This window comes from Puntigrus tetrazona, chromosome 18 (genome assembly GCF_018831695.1).
Source record: "Puntigrus tetrazona isolate hp1 chromosome 18, ASM1883169v1, whole genome shotgun sequence".
In the NCBI taxonomy this organism is placed as follows: Eukaryota; Metazoa; Chordata; class Actinopteri; order Cypriniformes; family Cyprinidae; genus Puntigrus; species Puntigrus tetrazona.
The window spans coordinates 25,062,635-25,083,124 of NC_056716.1; the positions used below are offsets into that span (position 1 = coordinate 25,062,635).

The 20,490-nt window shown below is 37.7% G+C and overlaps 2 protein-coding genes across 2 annotated transcripts; both read right to left on the bottom strand.

The window, feature by feature from the left end:
- Window positions 1-819: 819 nt before the first annotated feature.
- On the bottom strand, window positions 820-14,630 carry swap70b (switching B cell complex subunit SWAP70b). The gene is made up of 12 exons (XM_043216763.1): window positions 14,465-14,630; window positions 13,708-13,848; window positions 10,546-10,719; window positions 9,572-9,799; window positions 8,248-8,394; window positions 8,006-8,114; window positions 7,491-7,672; window positions 4,997-5,104; window positions 4,363-4,529; window positions 2,579-2,777; window positions 2,352-2,448; window positions 820-1,971 (listed from the first exon to the last, which is right to left on the bottom strand). Exons 1-12 carry the CDS (start codon window positions 14,621-14,623, stop codon window positions 1,853-1,855), a joined length of 1,830 nt encoding a protein of 609 aa, XP_043072698.1. The 5' UTR covers window positions 14,624-14,630; the 3' UTR covers window positions 820-1,852.
- Window positions 14,631-15,094: 464 nt separating this feature from the next.
- Window positions 15,095-20,214, bottom strand: wee1 (WEE1 G2 checkpoint kinase). Its single transcript, XM_043216929.1, has 10 exons — window positions 19,147-20,214; window positions 18,513-18,718; window positions 18,137-18,203; window positions 17,722-17,894; window positions 17,337-17,605; window positions 17,141-17,233; window positions 16,949-17,034; window positions 16,695-16,865; window positions 16,433-16,578; window positions 15,095-16,290 (listed from the first exon to the last, which is right to left on the bottom strand). The coding sequence occupies exons 1-10, from the start codon at window positions 19,615-19,617 to the stop codon at window positions 16,134-16,136; spliced, it is 1,839 nt and encodes a 612-aa protein (XP_043072864.1). The 5' UTR covers window positions 19,618-20,214; the 3' UTR covers window positions 15,095-16,133.
- Between the last annotated feature and the right edge of the window lie 276 nt (window positions 20,215-20,490).

Below are 20,490 nucleotides of genomic sequence, written 5' to 3' on the forward strand. Positions count from 1 at the left end.
TTAGCAATGAAGTTTTTTTTTTTTTTTTTTTTAGTTTTTAAGTTTTACTATTACCTATATATGACACTTAGCACTCATGTAAACAGGCTAGAAATTAATATCTGGCAAGAGGTTTTGCTAAAATTTAAAAAGATGAGTTCATGGAAAACAAATGGACCCTTGTGCCTAATAACACTAATAACACAAATCTGACACTTCCGAACAAGAATGGCAGCAATACAAATTTAGTGTGTACAAGTGTTGATATGTCGTCCTCTTAGGTAAGAGCCGCATTAACCTCTAGTCCAACTCAATTACACATCTTAAAATAATCACAATTCCAATCTCATTTTAATCATTCCATCCTGTACATGGGCAAGCATTCTAAATGAGAAATTCAATTTCCTCCCCGTTATCTGAATACATTGCTCCCCATTGAGAAATTAAGCTGACGATACATCTTCATTCCACCGAGTCAAAGTTAAATTTGTGCCTTGATTGTTTAGACTATGAGCGATTTTCAATTACTTATACAGAAATAGTTTATGGAAACTGTGAGTGTATCAGGAATCCAATTATCATATCCGTGGAGAATGATGGTGGCCTGAAAGGTGGCCAAACTTTTTAATAGCTTTGCGTCACACTTGATCAGGAACACATTTATGCGCACATCTTCTGCCCCTCTCATTCACAATTTGGGATTTTGAGATTATTTGTCCCATGTAATACATCTCAATACTAAAATTTTGAGTACATTTTAAAATCTATTATAAAAGCTTTGGCAACTTGGTTTTAAATTCAAATGATAAATTATGAATACATAACACATAGATACATCTCTCCTTTTCCACTTTTTAATTTTCTTTGCACCCAATATCCCAACGATTTCTACAAGCAGCAGTAAAAACAGAGCTCTATCGACCCCTGGTGGCCTTAAAACCCACCGTCACTTGCATTTAGCAAACTGACTATTACTCTGAAAACCATTTACAACTATTAAATAATGCCTTTATTGAATGACAAACAATACAGTCTCAGGTCTCAGGCTTAAATCTGGACATTAGTTTAAGGCAAACAACAGTTTTGGTACAGTATTGTACCAAACTGAATAATCCCAAAAACACATAAATTGCAGTAAAAACACAATTGTGTTAATAACTTGAGCATTTAAAATAGTTAATACTGAAGTCACGTCTCCTTGAATGAGATTGCCTTTACAGTATGTTAACAACTGCTATATTCGTTCCATTGTTTTAGCACAAAAATTAATTACAAAATGTTTTATTAGTCCATTTCGCATACTTCATTACAATTTAAATTTGTAGAATTTACATTTTTGATTCTTTTTGAAAACTAAATTAGGCATGACAATGCATTGCATGCATAATTACACTTTTTTCTTCTTTTTTTTTTTTTTTTTTTAACAATATTTACTTGGTGAGTTAGTTTATTCATTATGTTTTACTTAAAAAAACAAAACAAAAAAAACTCTTTTTAAAACTCATGAACTATGGGGAAGAAAAATCTACCATTACTTTGGTGGAAATGCACCAAAATGAACACATTCGCAAGATGTAGAACATCATACAAAAAAATGTATAAAATCACTTCAATGCAAAGGACAAAATGACACTGGAACGTTACAGTAGAGATTGGAATGGTGAGACAATTCTTCAGACGAAGCCAGGCTCCGATTTACTCTGCAAACTCACGTGGCTTACAGCTTTAGTGTGGTCCGAGGCTAACCCCACAGAGACAGTGCGTGTGTATATATATATATATATATATATATATATATATATATAATACACACGCACAATGCACACACTTGTCTAGTGACCCTATCTACAGTAACGTATACAGACTGGACTCCCTACTCGGGTGTAGGAGGCCTGTTTTTCTTTTCCTGCCAGTCTTTTTCTCTCAGACTCAGTTCTGCCTCTGTGAAAGCTGCAGGACCCCAGTTTGTGATCTTCTGAGGGTACTTGGGACCTGAAAGACAAAACATACAAGATGAATAAGGCATGGACATTTTTGGAAAAAATTTGAATAATCTAAGCAAACATTTATTCAGCCAACAGTATTCTTAATGCTGCTGGATGTACAGTAAATAATAACAGTGTTTTTTTGTTATTTATTGTATAAAAAACAAAAACCATTGCAGAATGAATTTCAGATTGGGTGTAAATGGGTTCTTAAGAGATCCCTTGTTTCATTTTATTAGACTGTATTCTGAATGATGTAAATAAGGCTTAACCTATAAATGACAGTCATTTGTGAAAAGATTAGATGCTGGTAAATTAATATTAAATACAATTGCTCAAATTAAGTCTCTTCTCCTAAAAAAAAAAAAAAAGAGAAGAGTAGGTCACCTGGCTGAATGAGCCGTATGAGTCCTTCGTGCTGAGCCACCTTGTCCTTCCAGCTCTTTGTGTTATTAGCAGCATCTGCTAGTTTCTTCATCACCTCCTGTTCACACAAAACATCCAATCTCAACAATAAATAAGACTGTGCTCATTGCTCTACTCAGCCACTAGATGGCGATCTACACAGCGCAAGATCTTCTCTTCATCCTAATTAGCCTCCGGCCATGTCTTACCTCGTATTGCTCCAGTGCACCCCGTCTGTCAACCTCCAGCTGCTGCAGCTGCTCCATAGCAGACTGCAAAGCGCTCTCCTTCGCCAGCCGCTCTCGTTCCAGCTCCTGTTTCTCTGCCTGTGTCTGGGAAATGGTCTGCTGTTGATACAGGTGTATCTGCTCCAGCTCTGCACGCTTGGATACCTCCTCCTCCAGTAGCCTGCAACAGACGCAGATGAACATACACATGCTCACGTTTAAAAAATGCTGTCAAATAATACTACGTTCTTTTTTAAAAGCTTTTTAGATCTTTGCTAGACAGGCAGTCGAGAGATAGACAGAAAAGTAGCAGGAGGAAATGGGAAATCATATGTCGTATGTGTTATAGTGTCAAAAAAACTCTTACTGTTATAGCTGTATATACATACATATATACACACGCACACACACACATATGTATATATACACTATATATATTTCTTTATTTTTTTACAATAGTTGAATGGCATTTATGAGCCAATAGAAGCCACATAAATGAGGAGAATTCACACACTGGTACTAGAGCTGATTCTGCCATTTTGTGTGAGTTTGGGTAAAGTGGTGAGCTGGCGATGGGTCAGCAAAAGTACAGGAAGAGAGTTGAGTTTTAGGGGGTTGAGACAGGGAACAGGAACTGCAGAATAGAACAGACAGCTCAGACATCCTCGTGTTTGTGACGCTACTCAAACTATCCACCTTACAAGGAAATGGACAGCCTTTTGTTAGATGCCCTGTTCTACGTGTCACATGACCTTACTAAAGTTTTGTTGTCCCATAGCTGTGTCTATAGTGTATTAATATGTTGCTTTGCCACTGCTGGCCAGATCTGACTGCATTTTAAACCTTATTCTCACATACACTACAGTGAGGAACTGAACAGGCCTGCAAGAGACAGACTGGGTCCAATGCTCCAAATATCCAGGTCATCTGACAATTCTTTCACAGGCTTATTAATATAAACAGTTTATAGTTTGTATGATTATTCCATTTAGATGTAATTCAAAGCTTAAAGAAGTGTTGGGAATAAGCATGTACAATTATTTGATAAACAAATCTACATCAGTTCCTGAAGCTTTCAGGCGGGAACTCAGATCTATTGCTATGGTTTGTCAGGATTGTTGTGAATTCTCAGGGTTTTGTAACAGTTAGAAAAATAACATTGTAACTATATATTTTCATGCTTACTCAAGAAACATCCACTGAAAAGCTACCCTTGTTTTTGATATGCTTGTTGCTTAAAGTCCTCCCTAAATTCCTTATTGCTGTTTGCAAAATTATTTGGCAATATTTAAAAAAAATATTTTGCATGGTCTGTTATTGAAGTAGTGTTAGTTTTAACTCCTATTTACAGGGAATAAAATAAAAACAAAACAAAATACATTAATTTCATGCAGAAATATATATATAATATCATAACTGTGTATAAAAAATAATTTGGCGCTTGTTTTGGAATAGCTGCTATGTTTTTTTAACATTCAAATAATGTTGTTAGTGCTAATGTTGTTATAATTGTTTTTATGATCACTGCCTTTTTGATCATGTTTTTCCATCTTTCTAATACTACTATAGTCCAGTTCAGTGTCTGCTTTTAGCAGTTCTACAGAGTTCTTGGAAACCCTCCTCCTCCCCTAGCTCCACCTGTCTAGATCTGCTACAGAATTGATGTGTTCATGCTCACAGCAGTGTTTCTCACACCAAATAACATTGTCATATCCATTAACATGCTGAAACCATTCAGAGAGTTGTCATGATTTAAATTTGTTTACCTGGCCTGTAGTTTTCGGACAGTTTCCTCATCTTGTCTGGCCTGTCTTTCTTCCTCCAGTGCTTCTTCTAAACGGTGGTACATGTTCTCTAGCTCTCGTACACGCTGCAAGTACTGCTCTAACTCACATGACTTTTGAGCCACCTGTTCCTCCATTTGCTGCCGCACCTGAAACATACACACAATTATAGAACATTTTTGGAATTTCTTTATTCCCGCAGAACACTAAATATATGTGAAAGAATCCCACTGGCATTCTTTGGACAAAAAAAACAGCATCAAAAATATCTTTGCGTTTCACAGAAGAGAGTAAAGAATGATTAGAATGATTAGAAATTTTATTTTTAAGTAACTATGCCTTTTAAAAACAAATGTCAATGCAGACCGCTTGGTTTTATGTGACACTGTTCAAATTTTGTGCTTCCACGTCTCCAGTTATAACTGCAGAAAGCAGAACTTACGCTGTAGCGTACTTCCTGTAATATTCCAAATATGGACCTGTGGAGCTGAAGTAATACAGCACCACATTGGTCAGAATAACCTCTCTAGGTACATGGTTTCAAAGATGATAAGAGCCGTGTTAACAATATGCTAGCCAAACAGTCACACCCCAAATTTAAAGTGCAAGCAACTACCATTTTCTCTTTCTCCATTTCCACCCGGTAAAGATCCTGCAGTTCGCTCTGGGTCTGCAGACGTCTACGTTCTTCTTCTGCAGCATTGGCTGCGGCCTCCTCCAGTTTCTGCGCAATACAAAGACACTCTTCATTTGTAAAGAAATCAGATACACATCATGTTGAACTGGATTTAAAGAGCTGGCTATAAATGGAGAAAACAAGCAATTTTTGCCCCATTTGATCATAACAAACAGGCCTGTAAGAGACCCAGAATGCAACTGTTCAAACCATCTAGATTACGGCCAATAAAACGTCATATGCAAACTTCGACACAGCAGGGGCCTTACAAAACCTAAACGCTGACCGAAAAACTCCCACTGTCTATATGAAATACATTTTTTCCTTTTAACACAACAGGTTTTAATTAGAAAGCAAATAATGTTTAAGTTGAATACAAATGAACTGCAACAGTATTCCTTGTTAAAGACAGCTGAGACCACATTCTGACTTTCTGTATGCTTGTGGTCAGATGGCAGGTCAGTGTGAGATCCCAGGTGGCCGTGCTGAGTGACAGGGCAGGTATTGTTTTAGTATGAACTCCTCAGGGTTTGGAACGGCCCTCTCTAGCTCTCTCCCCAGGCACCTATTGTCCTGCTATGTATTAGAGGACGGGGGAGAGGCACTGACCCATCAATGCTGGACTGTTCTCCATGCAGACAACAGTTCAGACACAATTAGATCAGACAATGAGAACTTGTCATCAGTGTAAATCAAATGATTGTTCCCAGTTAACACTATATTTACTGTGTCAGACGGGTTTTCTATCAGAGAATATTGTGTTTTGTGTCATTTATTGTGATCATCTGTCAGCTGTTAGACTTCGCAGTTTATTTGTGGATTTTTATGGCATATGTTTTTAAATGGTCAAAGATTCAAATCTTTCCATTATTGTTTCATATTTTTAGGCCAATTTTTTACGCTTAATGGACTTCAAATACATTTTTGTTGTTTTTCCTGAACTATTCAGTCCATTTCAATCAATCAATTACATATAATTACAATTCATATTTTTATTATAATTTTTGCATATTGCTATAAACATCTAGTTAAAGAATCAAGTCTGTACATAAAAATGTAATGTAGTTTACATTTACATACATTATAGTATAAGTCTAGATATGCAGGCATATTAATACAATTAATATAAAACACTTTTTAAGCAAGTTTTTAATCTGAATCTGTGGTCTGAATTTATGGACCTAAATTAAAACAATAATTAATACCTGATTGTTCGATTAGTTTTTATAAGTGTAGTCAAACGATTAATTGCATCCAATATAAAATATAAGAATATAATTGTATACATGTATACATATTTGTAAAAATATATACATGTGTGTATTTATATATACATAATAAATATACACAGTACACATACATATATTACGTAAACAAATACTTTGACAGCACTAGTTTTTATATGAATACATTTGTGATTAAGTGATTAAAGATGTTTTTTGGCATAACATATTCAGTGAATTATATTTTCAAATCTTTTCAAACTATTTTGGTTACTGTTCCATATAGCTAGTCAAAGAATCTAGTTTTATATTTTAAATTAAATACATTTAATTTAGTATTTTGGAAAGTCTATTAAGAAAGAGAAATGACAGACAAATCCCTTTCCTGCTCACTACTCAACATTTGAGTGCTGATCCTTAAGATCTCAAGTTTTTGCAGATTAACCAATGTGCTGAATTTGAAACATTCGTGCTTATCTTACGGATTTAAATCCACTTGCCGATGACAAAACTCATTGGGGATAAGCCTGGCTAAACTCTGATTTAACAATATTAAAACACTCAACCGGAAAAGATAATCAAAATAACGAGAAATTAAGAGAAAGCAGGTTAAGAAGGGTTAAATGCAAAACCACAATTCCTCACCCAGCCCCCAACTCTCACACATACATTCTTAATCCACATCTCGATAGAGGGTGTGAAACCACCGATTTCAACTAAACTAATTCCAGCTTCACTACTGGCCATTTAAGATGAAACAACTTCTGCTGGCAGGTTTCTGTAGAAGGCTTGAATAGGGAAGGTGGTACTTGAACTCAAAGATGAGAGTTTCAGCGAAATCAGAATTCATGAATAGCAGAGAGAAGGATTACAAAGAGCTAGCATGGTTTCCTGGGGAAACACTGTTTCTTGAATGGTCAGTGTGGCAACAGACAAAAGTTCCTGTTTCACTCGTTAAACTGCAGTACAGGGGGTATGTTTGTAAGAAAAACAACACTTTATCTTTTTTTCTTTTTTTTTTTTAATTTTTGCAAATCCAAAATCTGTATTTTCTGACATGGTTTTTTAAATCACCAAATAACAGCTATATTCTGTGTATTAAACGTAAAAGGAACAGTGTGATGAACCATTCAGTTTCCAGTAAAAGTGCTGGGAGAGACATGTTTGTGTGAGATTGGGGAGATTGGCTGTTGTTGTAGAACATTACAGACCTTCCTCATGGCCTCCAGCTCTCTCTGTTTGTTCTCATTGGCCGTCTGCAGCTCCCTCATCCTCAGCTCCAGTTCTTCCTGCTCAGCCTGTTGTTTCTGTCGTAACTCTCGCCGCTTCTGCCGTGCCTCGTGGTGTGGAGCTGGACGTCCCACCTTCAGGAGTGTGATACAAGTCTGAATAGCTGAGTGGGCATAAAGGACAGAAGGTATATACTTTAATATGAATACATAGCAATACATGCATATATATACACACACATACAGTACTAAATACTTGCTAAAAAACTTAAAAAGTTGTTAATTTAAGTAAGTATATCACTGATAAGTCAATCCATTATCATTTTAAATCATGTTTTATTTTATAAAGAAATTCATGAACTGGAATACAATTTAAACATGAATATTAATATATAACAGTCTGAAATCATTAAATATCAATTAAAATGAATAAACGTGATATTAGTATGACCAAACATTTTACTGGCAGTCTTATTTTCTTCTGATTCAGATCTCACCTTGAATCCACTCCTGTTTTTTCTTTTTATCTGAGGCACTGATTTCAAAGCTTTTGTCTGAACACTTGACGTAGAAAAGGCACTTCTTTCCCTCCTTGTCAGGCAATGACTGCAGAGAAATGCATGAGGTCATCACAATAAGAGGAAAAGGAAATGTGTGCATGAGACTGATGTCACCATAAAAAAGACTTTAGTGTTACAATAAAAACCAAGCTGAAGCAATTTTTGATGAGCCCTTATACCTCGACACAACAGTTTCCATCTAGTAATATGTCGCCTTTTTTCTCTGTAAGGTCTTCACTGACATAGTATGATATTAAGTTGGGCTTCAATAGGAACCACCGTTCAGTCCAGTTCTTCCTTCTGTGGCCCTTTTTCATCATGTATCCCTGTAACAGGTCAAAGGAACAAGTCACATTTCAGTACAGTTGACAGTTTCCTGCTGGTGGAGCCAACAAGTGGAAACAACAATGAGTCTTGATCCTCAAATTATCTCTATGAGACATTCTGTATCACTGCTACAGGAGATAGAAGTCTGGATCCTGCATGCTGACTCACATATTCTTTTTTTCCTAAGGCCTCGTTTAGGCTAAGTGTGCATTTCACGCCATGTAAGTATTGCATCCTGTTTAAGCACCAGTTTCCTGTGACTTAGTTAATCTGTATCTGATCCTGACTGTGGTGGCACAGCTGGCCTTGGCACCAATCTCTCTGTCTCATTCATAGTCAAAGCAGAAAACAACACTGATGCCAGTGTGCTTTGTTCACAGTGCTCTCAAATCTCCAAAACATACAGACTTCAAAACACAGGCAGGTCATATAAAGGCTGAAGTCAGTCGACTAAAGGTCATTATTAGCAGACGCATATTGCATAGGTTACATGATGGTTAAGACATTAACATTCCAGGTATGACCTACTTTCTTAAACATGAGGAAATGGAATTGTTACAGGTTTGACAACAACCAGCACAGTGATTATTTCAATCCAGATTTGACTTGTTCGTTCAAAAAAGAACATGCTCAATAAATGTAATACTGTAAAAAAATTTCTGTTTAAATTAAATGCAATTTTGTTGTAGTTTTTCTGAGCCAAAAATAAAACAAACATTTCCCAAATTTATAAAATTTTAATATGTGCAAGTCAGAATAAAAAAATAAATATTGTGTTACACTGAATGACAGTGTAACATTTTTTCAACCAAATCGTAACATTTTATTCTCCTTAAAAGTAGGCACTATACTTACATTTAAAATGCTCTCTTTAGACATAAAATCACTTTTGTGATTTTCTTTTGATGCGGACATCTTAACATTTTTGACCCACATATGTATGCAGGGTTCAAAATTAATATTTGACACATGCCAAATGAGAGGAAAAATTATCCAAGATGAACACTGGCTCATCACAATAGAGTCAAATTTTTTTGTCAGAAATATGCTACAAAAACAACGTAGTTATTCCATTTTTATAAGTACAGCAGTGTTTGATAGCTCGTAAGAAGTTCTTATGGCCAGTGGATCTATGCGTCTACAGTTTCTATTATACTGGAGCTGTACTCCTCTTACCTGTTTGAGCACATCCAGAATAAGTTCCTGGAACACTTCATTAATGCCCATGGAGAGGGTCTGGCGGTCCATGCCCTTACTGAAGTGACCCATGCCCACCAACTCAATCAGCTCCCACGCATTCAGACACTGGTGCTTGCTGCTCAGCTGGAGCTTGTATTCTTCAAACTTTTCCTCAATCCAACTGCCACCCATGGCTTCTGTTAGCTTACGAAGGAAGTACTCTATCTGAGGTTCAGAGCATGCAGCTATAATTATTTCATTTGATATATTTTAAAACAAGAAAAAAAATGCATGTTTGTTTTTAAATGCTAATTATTCTTGTGCAACAACATATAAAGCATATTCAGAAAAACGCACGACTGAAGGACTGCTTTGATTTCACTAAGAGTAAATATAATAATCCTGAAATAGTTCTCTCTTTATTAAGCAAAAAGATACCACAATCACATACAACAGCAAGCTGACAACTTCCTTTTTAAAAGAGTGTTCACAATCATAACCAAAATGGAAGATCTAAACAGACGTTTTTAAAACAGAAGTACCAAAGAAAAAAAAAAGATCTTATTTGCATAAAAATATCATGGGAGATTAGTAATGGGAACTACACTATTAATCATGAAAGGAGGTTTAAAGAAATCAGTTTGTTCTCTTTATTTCTTTTTACAAGGCTCTAAAAAATGTGGAAATATAGAGGAATTCTGAAGAATTAAAGAATAAAGTTTTTGTGAATGCCTGTTATGCTCGAAAATATTTTGTCAGAATGGAACTGCTACTTGTGTTCAAATAAATAGTTACATTTTGAAAAGTCTTTATCTAGTAATCAAAAACTACTGGAGAAGTGACAGAAAATCATTAAATAAACTCTCTGCATCTGAATAGTCGCATGTACATTTGCACTAAAGATTACCAGGTGTTCTTGTTCCTTTTATTAAAATTTTGTTGCAAAAAGTGTTGCAAAAATATATCCTCACCTCCTCTGAGACCATGATCAGTGGATATCTATCCTCTGAGAGGAAGTTGAAAATGCACCAGATCTTAAATGCATCATCATCTGAGATAAGCAGGTGATTTCTGTTAAGGTTTTTTCTGGCACACAGAGTCCAACACATCCTGTTAAAATCAATTCGGTCAAAGTTATCCTGGACCTGCAGAAAAAAAAATTTATATCCTCATGAGACCTTATGGAACTGAGAAATGCAGAAACAATAGGGAGATACCAAACAACAATAGAAAAAAAAAATTTAATGTTAGAAAGGTTCAACTCTTAATTGTATCTGCTATACGGATCAGAATGAACAAAATGTCCTGATTCAGGTTTACAAGTGCAAAGAAGGCCTGAAACCTATTCAAGGCACACACAACACTGCAAATAAGACATGTTTTTCCCCCAGTACTTAACTAGAGTTCCCATGGATACTTTTGGAGCGTTCTGGGCACAGTTTTGCATCCAGTGCCTATTAGTGCTGAACATTCTGCTGGGAAAACTGCTGAACATTTTAGCAAAGCAAGCTTAATTATGCCTTCAAATATAAATTACTCAATGTGTGTTGGACAAAATAAGTCAAAAGCTAACAAGCTAGTTTGCTTTTAGACATATTAGTTTTTTCATTATTTAATATGAATCAAATGCATATAGTGCCTCTAAACATTACTGAATGTTGTTTGACAACCTTCCCTTGTTTGGTTTTCAGATTTCTGGGCAACTTATCCTTTCATCCCCACGTTTTTATACAGAAATAAGCACTTGACAACTGTAGCCTATGGCTGGCTTAAATTGAGTTTCACATTATTCGCTGTTCATATTTTAAAACTAAACCACAAGAAGACGCTGAACTGCTCGAGTGAACTATTATAGCTCAGTGCCATTTATAGTCCTCCGTCTGGTGGAGTAATGTGTGCAACAAAAGAGACCAGACAGCTCTCATGAAACAGTCACTGTAATCCACCAACTTAAGCGCCGTCTCGGTTGCAGTGGTGTATGTTTGTTTTGAAACGGCAGCTCCACTTTACAAGTATATGTGCCAGATTTCATCCCTCGTTCGCACACGCACCTCCCATCGCACCCCGGCTTTCTCCGGGAGGCTCACAATAGGGGCCTTGTGGAGACCTGAGTGGCCAGTGGAGCCTCTGTTCTTCTCCAGATGAAGCTGTTCATTTGTATTCAGTGGAGCTTGGGCTCCATCACATTCATAAATGGACTTTATCATGCCTGTGAATAACTGCTTTATGGTTTCTTTGACTGCGAGGGGTCGTGAGGGTGAGAAAGCCTTACTGTAGTATTACAGCTAGCAAGTGCAATCAGTTCTCAAATTTCTAGCTATAGAAGACCTACAAGTATGACCAAATGACACTGAATTGTGTTAGCTAAAAGTCACATGAAGTCAACAGTTTAATATTTAACAAAGAAGAAAAGGGGTAAAGTCGCCTGTCCATTATCCTAGCTTTCACAGACACCTGGAAAATAAATAAATAAAATGCCGATTTGAGTTTAAAGTATTTTAGCATTCTAATATGAATTATTATTCCAATTTAAAATAGCAGTCATTTTGAAATGTCAATTATTTCTGTGATGGCAAAGCTCAGTATCATTTCTCCACTATTTAATGTCACATGAATCTTCAGAAGTCGTTGTAATACGCTGACTTGCTTTTCAAAAATTATTTTCCAAAAATTTTACAACAGTTGTGAAATGTTTTGTATAGATTCTGTGATATTTTGATATGTTTTAAAAGCTCACAAACACTGCTTTAAATTAAATTGACCAATCATGGGAGGTGTTTGGAAAAATTAGTCATTAAACAAATAGTTTGGGAGTCGTTGAACAAACAAGGCTGATGGTATATATTTCTTAAAGTGCCCCTATTGTCATGCATACATCAGAAACCTTTTTTTCATGATTTTACCAGCATCTAACCAAACCACTGTCAAGAAAACAACCCTTTGTCAGCCTGATCTTACTGTGGCCACAGCATGTCATACTGGAGCACAACCGCACTATGCGTTAAAAGAAGCGGGCCACAAAGCACCGGTCCGTTTTGATAGCATCACTCTATTTTGGTCTTGTGTTTATGGAGTAGGTCTACGTCTTTTGTTCCTCATCTTACATCAGAGCACTTTACAGACAATGAAATTCCAGGAATCAAGAGAGCTGAAAGGGTGAGAAAATATTTCGCCGAAAAAAAAAAAAATCACAATCATACATCGTCTTAAAACGAGAACAAAGACGTGTGACTAAGCTGTTGGTGCGCCGTCTCAGACAGAAGCCAATAACTAGCGTGCGTGTGAATTTAAAAGCGTAAAACCTGAGTTAAGCACAGTAACTTGTTTTCTCCCACTGACCACAAGTTAAATCGCTTGGCTGAGAGTCAAAGTGGAAGGCAGAGAAAGGGGAAAGGCGGGTCTCTCTGCAGCAGGGTGGAGTGTGTGTTTGGTCATTTATACAACTATACAAGTGTGACCAGAGAAAGCTGCGCGGCTGGTGATGTAAACCCCCAAAGTGTGTTAAACGCAAGACCTCAGACGAACATAAAATAAGCAAAGGGTATAATTCGCCTTTCCACTGTGGGGATTTTAAGCACTACTACCTTTCAGAAACAAAAGATTTTTTTCCTATACGCTAGAGCTGAATGCTTTGTGGTGCATTGTGAAATCTCTTCCCTCCTTCTGTTTCCGTTTTGCAAAAGAAAATGAGAAATTACAAAGAAAGCAATTCTTCCATGTTAATTTCAACATCATTTATCTTGTAATAAGAAACAAATTCTCATGCCCGGAAGCCTTTCATTATGTTATCTAACGTTTACTTTCGAAAGCTCTACAGTAAATGCACCAGTTGTTTTGGTCAAATTGGGATTAGTGTGCCATAAGGATGTCAAACTTTCAAAAGAGAAAATGAACATCCATAAAAGAATTACAGCATATGAAAAATGCAAAGCTCGGCGTGTAAAAACAAACTGTAAGAGAAAAAAAAAATAAAAATCACTCTGTCAATGTAGTCTATATACATTTTATCCGGTTAAAAAATGATATAGATATCAAGTAATAATTCAAATACAGCCTCCCCAAGACAAAGGATGGCAATCCTCAAAACCCTGACAACTGAAAAGTCCTATTTGGACGATGACAAATGTGCTCACCTTGTCCAGAATGAACCTGTTCAGGTAAGGCATGTATCCCTGATTGGAAACAGGTCCTTCATCGTCATCTCTAAAATGTTCCTCTAGAGCTACGGGATCATGAGGGATCTTCATCACTGTGCACAGGTTATGGGACAGCACCTAAAAGACAACACGTGTGCAATAATAATTCATTACTGTAAATTCAATTCGAACAATTATCTAAATCAGTGCTTATAGACTTAGAAATAGTTATTTTTAGCTGAATTCATCATAGCGCTCATTTTCTGTGTTTATTATATTACAAGAAGCTTCATACAGATAATACATTACACTCCTATTCCTTATATATTATTGTCATCTTTATAACTTTAGAAGTTAGACAAAATGTTGATCTAATTAGTTTCTTTCGCAAACCAAAACTCCTTTATTTAATGTATATGCGTTTAAATACAAATCTCAAACAAGTTTAACGTTTTGTGAAGGATTAGAAAATAACTAAAGGTGTGATGTTACTCAGTCTACCGTTACATATATATAAACATCTCATCCGTAACACACTACAATAAGACACCAGAAGCAGTTTTGAAGTTTCGAAACTAGTTTGAAATGCTAAAAAAAACAGTTACTTAATTACATTTACATTCAGCGCCGCTACTATGATTCACGCGTCCCTAGACTCTAAGAATGTCCTGCATTGAGCCAATGAAAACCCGTTTATGCTCCAGTGCCCGAACTTAAAAGAGCAAGAACGCTAATTCGGTGGAAAAAAACAAACCTTCAGCTGTGACTTAGACACTTTCCCACTTTTATCCACATCCAGGGCTGTGAACGCATGCCATATCGCCTTGAGGAGCTCGTCCCTTAGTCCCATTTTCAGAAGTAGTGTCTCTGGGCTACTGACTGGCGTCGCACTTGATGTGAACTGTTTTCTCATGAGGTTTTACAAAGCCGCGGTCACATGACCTTAGAGCCAGAACTACAGAACTCGCGGCTCGAGCACCACTCAGCGATGAGCGCGTGCTGCTGAAGGACCTGCCTGGAAGCTGTGACATCATCAGGCACGACGACAAGATCTTTACGTGTCTGTCTTTAAAGCGCGTTCACAAAGGTTTCGGTAAGCGCAAAGGTAGATGACAAGTCAGAATGAGTCTCTAACGACTGGAGGTTAACCACAGGTAACCTTAATGTCAGAATGCTACAGTACATCCTAAAATTGGAATGCATTTTTCACTTTACTGTAGCTTTAAATCACAAATATCGTTTAAAATGCAAGTTAACCAAGTTTGAGGCGATGGACTTATGGCGCAAAACAAACAACTGCACAAAAAATAAAAATAAAAAAACCTCTCCCTTTCCCCTCATTCAAAATTAAAATTACCATTTCATATAAAACAAACCAGGCGCGTTTAGGTGGAAACAGTTTATTAAAATGAACGTATTTACAGACAAAATGAAGTTGAGGATTGAAAAGACCAAATAATCTAAACAGTACCCTATCAAATGTAGTTGAAGTAACACAAAAGTCAGAATTATACATTATTAACTAAAGACATCAGATGAACTGGACAAAGATTGTTTTAATGCTACAAACAGGGTTGGAGATTTGAAAGGCGCATGTAAAAAATAAATCATCACTTGCTTCCAGTTTTAAGCATGGTTTATCACATGGTAAAATAAGATTTGACGAGATTTGGGAAAAAAAAAACAAACAAACAAAAAAAAAAAAAACAATATAAAATCTGCAAAACAAAAACAAAGTTCCTGGAGCTTGATGAGCTTATGAAATATTGCTTTTTTTGGATGGACAAAATGATTTAAAAGTAAAAACAAATCTTCCAACCCTAACTGGATACAGACGAACATGAATAGCAGCAGGCTTTCTGTGGCAAGCTCACCATTGCCTCCAAAGTGCTCATTTTAATGGCAATCTAACTCAAGCCCCAACTTCTGTGGCCCAACAGGCATTTTTCACAGGCAGTAAGGTGCACAAATCTTTGATCTGGTACATTCACATATCAGGGCTCAATAGGGGCACACATCTCCCATTTGGTAAAGAGCAACACTGCACCTCTGAGATAGCAAGTGCAGGGAGACCATTCAGACCCTTACCTATGGAACTTAAAGCAAAGATTAAGATGACAGAACTATACTAAAAATGTGTCCATCTTAAGGCAATTCTGTCAAGAGATTTTGAGAAGGCAAACCTAAATGGCAAGGCAGATCTGCATTATGTACTCAGACACTAGTGCCTATACAATGCAGAAGGACCCAAGCTTCAGTGAAGACCTTAGCACTTGCACCAAACAGTGTAAGCACTACAAGTCACTAAACAGTCTGTGTCATCCTTCTGGCTACAGACAAAACTGTCTGTGAGCCCAAGTCTTTGATAAGCACCACTGTAGTTCCCACTAAGAACTGGCCATCTCGTTTGTCTGGGTTTCAGTTCAATAAATGGTGAGACTAACAGAACGGTTCATCTTTTTCCCGATGAGTCGAGAAGCTCTAGAGCTGGACTGGACTGTGGAACGCGTAAGAACACGGTCTGTGGACAGAACCCTCTCTTCTGCTGCAGCCTTTGCCATCTGAGCTTTCTTTAGCTCCCTGAGAAACAAAAAAAACAGAAGCATTATTTCAGTAAAAAAAAAAAAAAAAAGTAAATATTAAACATTAAATAGGTCTATAAGAAGTAAAATGCCTAAAATAGTCTGAAATCTGCCCTTTAACTTTAGAATATTTCACATACTTTTGCAGAAGTGCGTTCTTAAATTTCTCCGCGTTGAGCTCAACACGCAGCTGATCAGCACTCATTCTGGAAGCGGTCAGAAGAACAGGATGTCTGACGAGGTCAGAGGTTGAGGGTCGCCGTGTTGGGTCAGGATGGATCATAAGCTGTCAGGAAGACATATGCACATTTTAATAAAAGGTACCAGATTCAATGCAGATCTGTCAGAAACAGAAAGCACAAGTCAGATGTTTAGGAGACTCTTTTATAGTAGGACCCTTACCTTTAACAAGCTTAAAAATTCCTGAGAAAGCACTTGTGGGATATGGGGCAGGATGCCCTGTCGGATTTTGTGCCACTTGTCTCCATTGGTGGGAAGCGGCTCTGCTCCAGAGGCACCGATTACAGTCAGAGCAAGGGCAAATATGTCTGCCTTTTTCAGGTTACTGTAGTCCTGTGGGCAAAAACAGGAAAATTAGTATGTGGCACTAGCATTGTGAAATTTATTTAAATCCAAGATTAATTAACATTACATACCTCTTGAAGAACTTCATTTGCCAGGTACCTGCTGTCACCTTCTTCAACTTGTGGATTGGTAACCGTTGTGACGTGACCTAGATCACCTGATATAGAAAAAAAAAAAAAGTGTCAAAATCTCATCCACTTCTTAAGTGTGTATGAAACACATTACCACTACAATGACCTGGGCATACAATTTGAGTATCTTACCTATTTTGTACACCACTCTTGTGGTGGGACCATCTTCTTCGTCTTCAAATTCCTCTACACTAGCAGCCGGTTTGCGTGAAATGAATATATTGCCTGAAAAACAATACAATTTAAATTAATATATAAAATTACAACATTATAACTCGGAAAAACATAAAAAAAAATACTTTAAAGGGTGTAACAAGAATATACGTACTTGGCTTGATATCCATGTGAACAAGTGCTGTAGAGTGAATGTACTTGAGTCCGCGAGAGACCTGCAACAGCAGATCCTTCAACTCCATCTCAGAAAGGAAGTGTATGCGTCTGTTGTTCTCAGCAATAACATCAGACAGGGTTCCTCCGTTGCAGTACTCATTCTGGATCAGCATGTGGTCATCTTCTGCCCAAGCAGAATAATACCTCACAACGTGGGGGTGCTGTCCAAGAACTGCATGTGCGTATACCTCACGAAGTGCGTTTTGCCTATTGGGGGAGAATTCGTAAGAATAAATAAAAAGCAATAAGAATCTACATACAGTAGCTGGTGTTGTTAAGAATATAATAGTATTTAAAAAAAAAAACATGTAATGTTTACTTACTCATCCACAGAGCCTGCCAGGGGCTTTTTGGAACGTTTGATAGCGTAAATGCAGCCGTCCAACCTCTTAACGCATTTGAAAACAGAACCAAACTCTCCAGAGCCAATCTTCTCCAGCTCATGAAATTCAGAAGCATATCTGGACATCATGTTGTTCTCCATCATTGTGATCCTCTGTGGAAAATATCAGTTTTTAGTAAACACTAAATTAAAGCAGTACTAAACTAGAAGGTCAAGTAGGAATGCACCAATAAGGGTTACAAAGCTAAAAAAAAAACCTGGCTGAAATTGACTTTACAAGTAACAATCTTTGCCATGTAAACCACATACAAAGTTACTTTTCAGTTTCAGTGCTTCATTGGATAAAAACTAGTCAACAATAAAAAAAAAAAAAAAAAAAGTTAATTAAACTTTACCTTTGAAGGCGGAATGAGCTCATCCTCTATTTCAGGATCGCTGGCATCCATGTCCTCTCCACACGAGCTATAGAAAGAAGAGACATTATTTAAGGATGTAAACAGACATGAAACACTAGGGGGCAGCAGAGAGGCCTGACTAAGCACATGGCAGGGTGAGTGGGGGAACACGAGGAACTGGTTCCTCGCCAACTTTTTGTCTAGGAACAGAATTAGTAAACGGATTTAACGAACGGTCCTGCAAACCTGTGCCACACCTGTCCAAGATGGGCATAGCATTTCGTTATATTACAACTACTTCACAGAGGTTAACCTCAGAAGGAAAATGCACGAGGAAAGGCTAGAAAAGTCACGTTTAAACTATTGGTCAACCTACTCATTCCAGTGTGCTCGTTTCCTGTTGTTTCGTTGTAGTGTCGATGATTGCACCAGAATGGAGTCCGGGGTGAAGGGGTTGATGTTTACTAGAGGTGTCTGGTTTCGTCTTCCGTCCAGACAGGCTTTGCTTGTTGAATCAACATTCTTAAACAGGGCGACTCTCCGGCTGGTCGATGCCATCGTCCTGGCCTTCGACAATAAGCTCTGCAGATTCAATAACATGCATAATCAATACTCATTTTAGAGAGCATTTAAAACGCAGATTTAAAGTCAACGTCAAAACAGAAAGGACTGACTCAAGTATACACACAAAAACGGGGAAAGCCAGACGATTGCACATTTCAGATGATGTAATCATGCTAGTATCAATAGACTGATTCACTGCTGTTACACAACTTTGTACAGTTAGTCTAATATGTGGGTCACACTAGGTGAACTCATTCACCTAGTAAAGGCTCAGAGCTGATTTTCAAATCACAACTAATGTTACTTCAGTTCTTTCGAAAAAAAAAAAAAAAAAAAGATTAAAAACAAACGGGAAAAAGAATCCTATATTCTAAGTAGAACTATGCATATCTGAGTTAACAAAATACAATCCGTTTACAGTTTTTGGTATATCAGTGACTACAAACCTTTGGGGTATGAGGGGTATCAAACAGCCGGAGTTTTCTGAAGGTTTTATGGGGTGGTGTATCAGGACAGTCCGGAACAGGAGAGCTGGACCCTTCCATGTCATCGTGAATGTAACTCCTCTCAGGTGAACTGTCGTAAGCCTGTGGGCTTTTCCTTGGCGAGGGAGAGCTTTTCATGTAAAAAGTTGGTTTTGCCCGAGACGGTGAACCGAAACCCTCCTCGTCCCAGGACTCGTCGTCGTCTCTGGTTCGGCTGAGCGGGCTGCTGCTGCCCAGGTCCGCCGGCCTCTTATCGCCGCTGCGCCGCACGGACACTGGCGAGTCTAGCTCCGTGAAGCCCGATTCGGCTCCGGTGCTGTTGTTCGCGTCTTCAATGCTGTCTTCTTCACCGTCACTGGCCGAAAACTGCAATTTCTGGCGAACGGGTTTAATATTTGGAGACTTGCCGTGCCTCCGTGTAACGAAACTCATCTTTCCAGGCAAAAGTTCAGTTTTTGTGAAAGGATAACTTGATAAAAAACACAACAAGTAGTTTGAAATTATAAAAACCAGCCCAAATGGCTGGCAAATCAGGCAGAGATTATGTTTCGTTAGTTTAGATAAACATATCTAATACTGGCCGTGCGATGCAACGACCCGAGCGTTGATGAACAGTCCAGGAAAACGGCGATTTGATTCCCAACTTGTCTGATACAGATTATCCGAGCAAAATATCGTCTGTCGCTGACCGATATCTCCGTGACAAGTCCAAACAAGTTCAGTTTAGTCGCATAAAAACTGTTAACGACGTTGAATTCGTATTATCCAGCGTCCACGGCGACGTTTCGGGTGAAAAAAATGGCTGCTTCAAACTTCCAACTGATATCTGAAGAACTAGAAAAATAAAATTCCTGATAGTAATTACGCGATTTATAAGACGTCGAACTAAGGTAAAACTCTCAAAACATGTCAAAGCATCCGAAATCGCGTCGTTTTAGACAATAATGTTTACAAAACTAGTTTGAATGGCGAGCTACTCCTCCCACCAACAAGCGTGGTCAAAGTCTTCCCGCGACCGTTGGTCATGTGACGTGGTATGTACCAATGAGCGTCGACTACCGAAGTTTAAAAGATAGGAGGTTCTGTGGGCTCTACGTCAGCAAGCCCCTCCCCCTAAATGCTCAGGACTGTGACCTCAATTTGGCGCGAATGCTTTTCTTTCATCTCTTCTGCGATTTAGCGGTCTCGTTTGATCTTGCACTTGATCAGCGAAGTGCTTTAGTGAAGATAGCTTTTGACATTCTACATTTTGTAATCCGTTCTTGGTGACACAGGATCACATTACAACGATTACGTGGTATTATA

Coding starts and splice junctions, on each gene's coding strand:
- swap70b (XM_043216763.1), bottom strand. CDS start 14,623: ATGAGAAAACAGTTCACATCAAGTGCGACGCCAGTCAGTAGCCCAGAG. Junction 5,105..7,490: donor AGCTGGAGGCCATGAGGAAG/GTCTGTAATGTT, acceptor TGTATTGCGCAG/AAACTGGAGGAGGCCGCAGC. Junction 2,449..2,578: donor GTGCACTGGAGCAATACGAG/GTAAGACATGGC, acceptor TTGTGTGAACAG/GAGGTGATGAAGAAACTAGC.
- wee1 (XM_043216929.1), bottom strand. CDS start 19,617: ATGAGTTTCGTTACACGGAGGCACGGCAAGTCTCCAAATATTAAACCC. Junction 17,895..18,136: donor AGCTCATTCCGCCTTCAAAG/GTAAAGTTTAAT, acceptor TATTTTCCACAG/AGGATCACAATGATGGAGAA. Junction 16,579..16,694: donor AATTTTTAAGCTTGTTAAAG/GTAAGGGTCCTA, acceptor TCTTCCTGACAG/CTTATGATCCATCCTGACCC.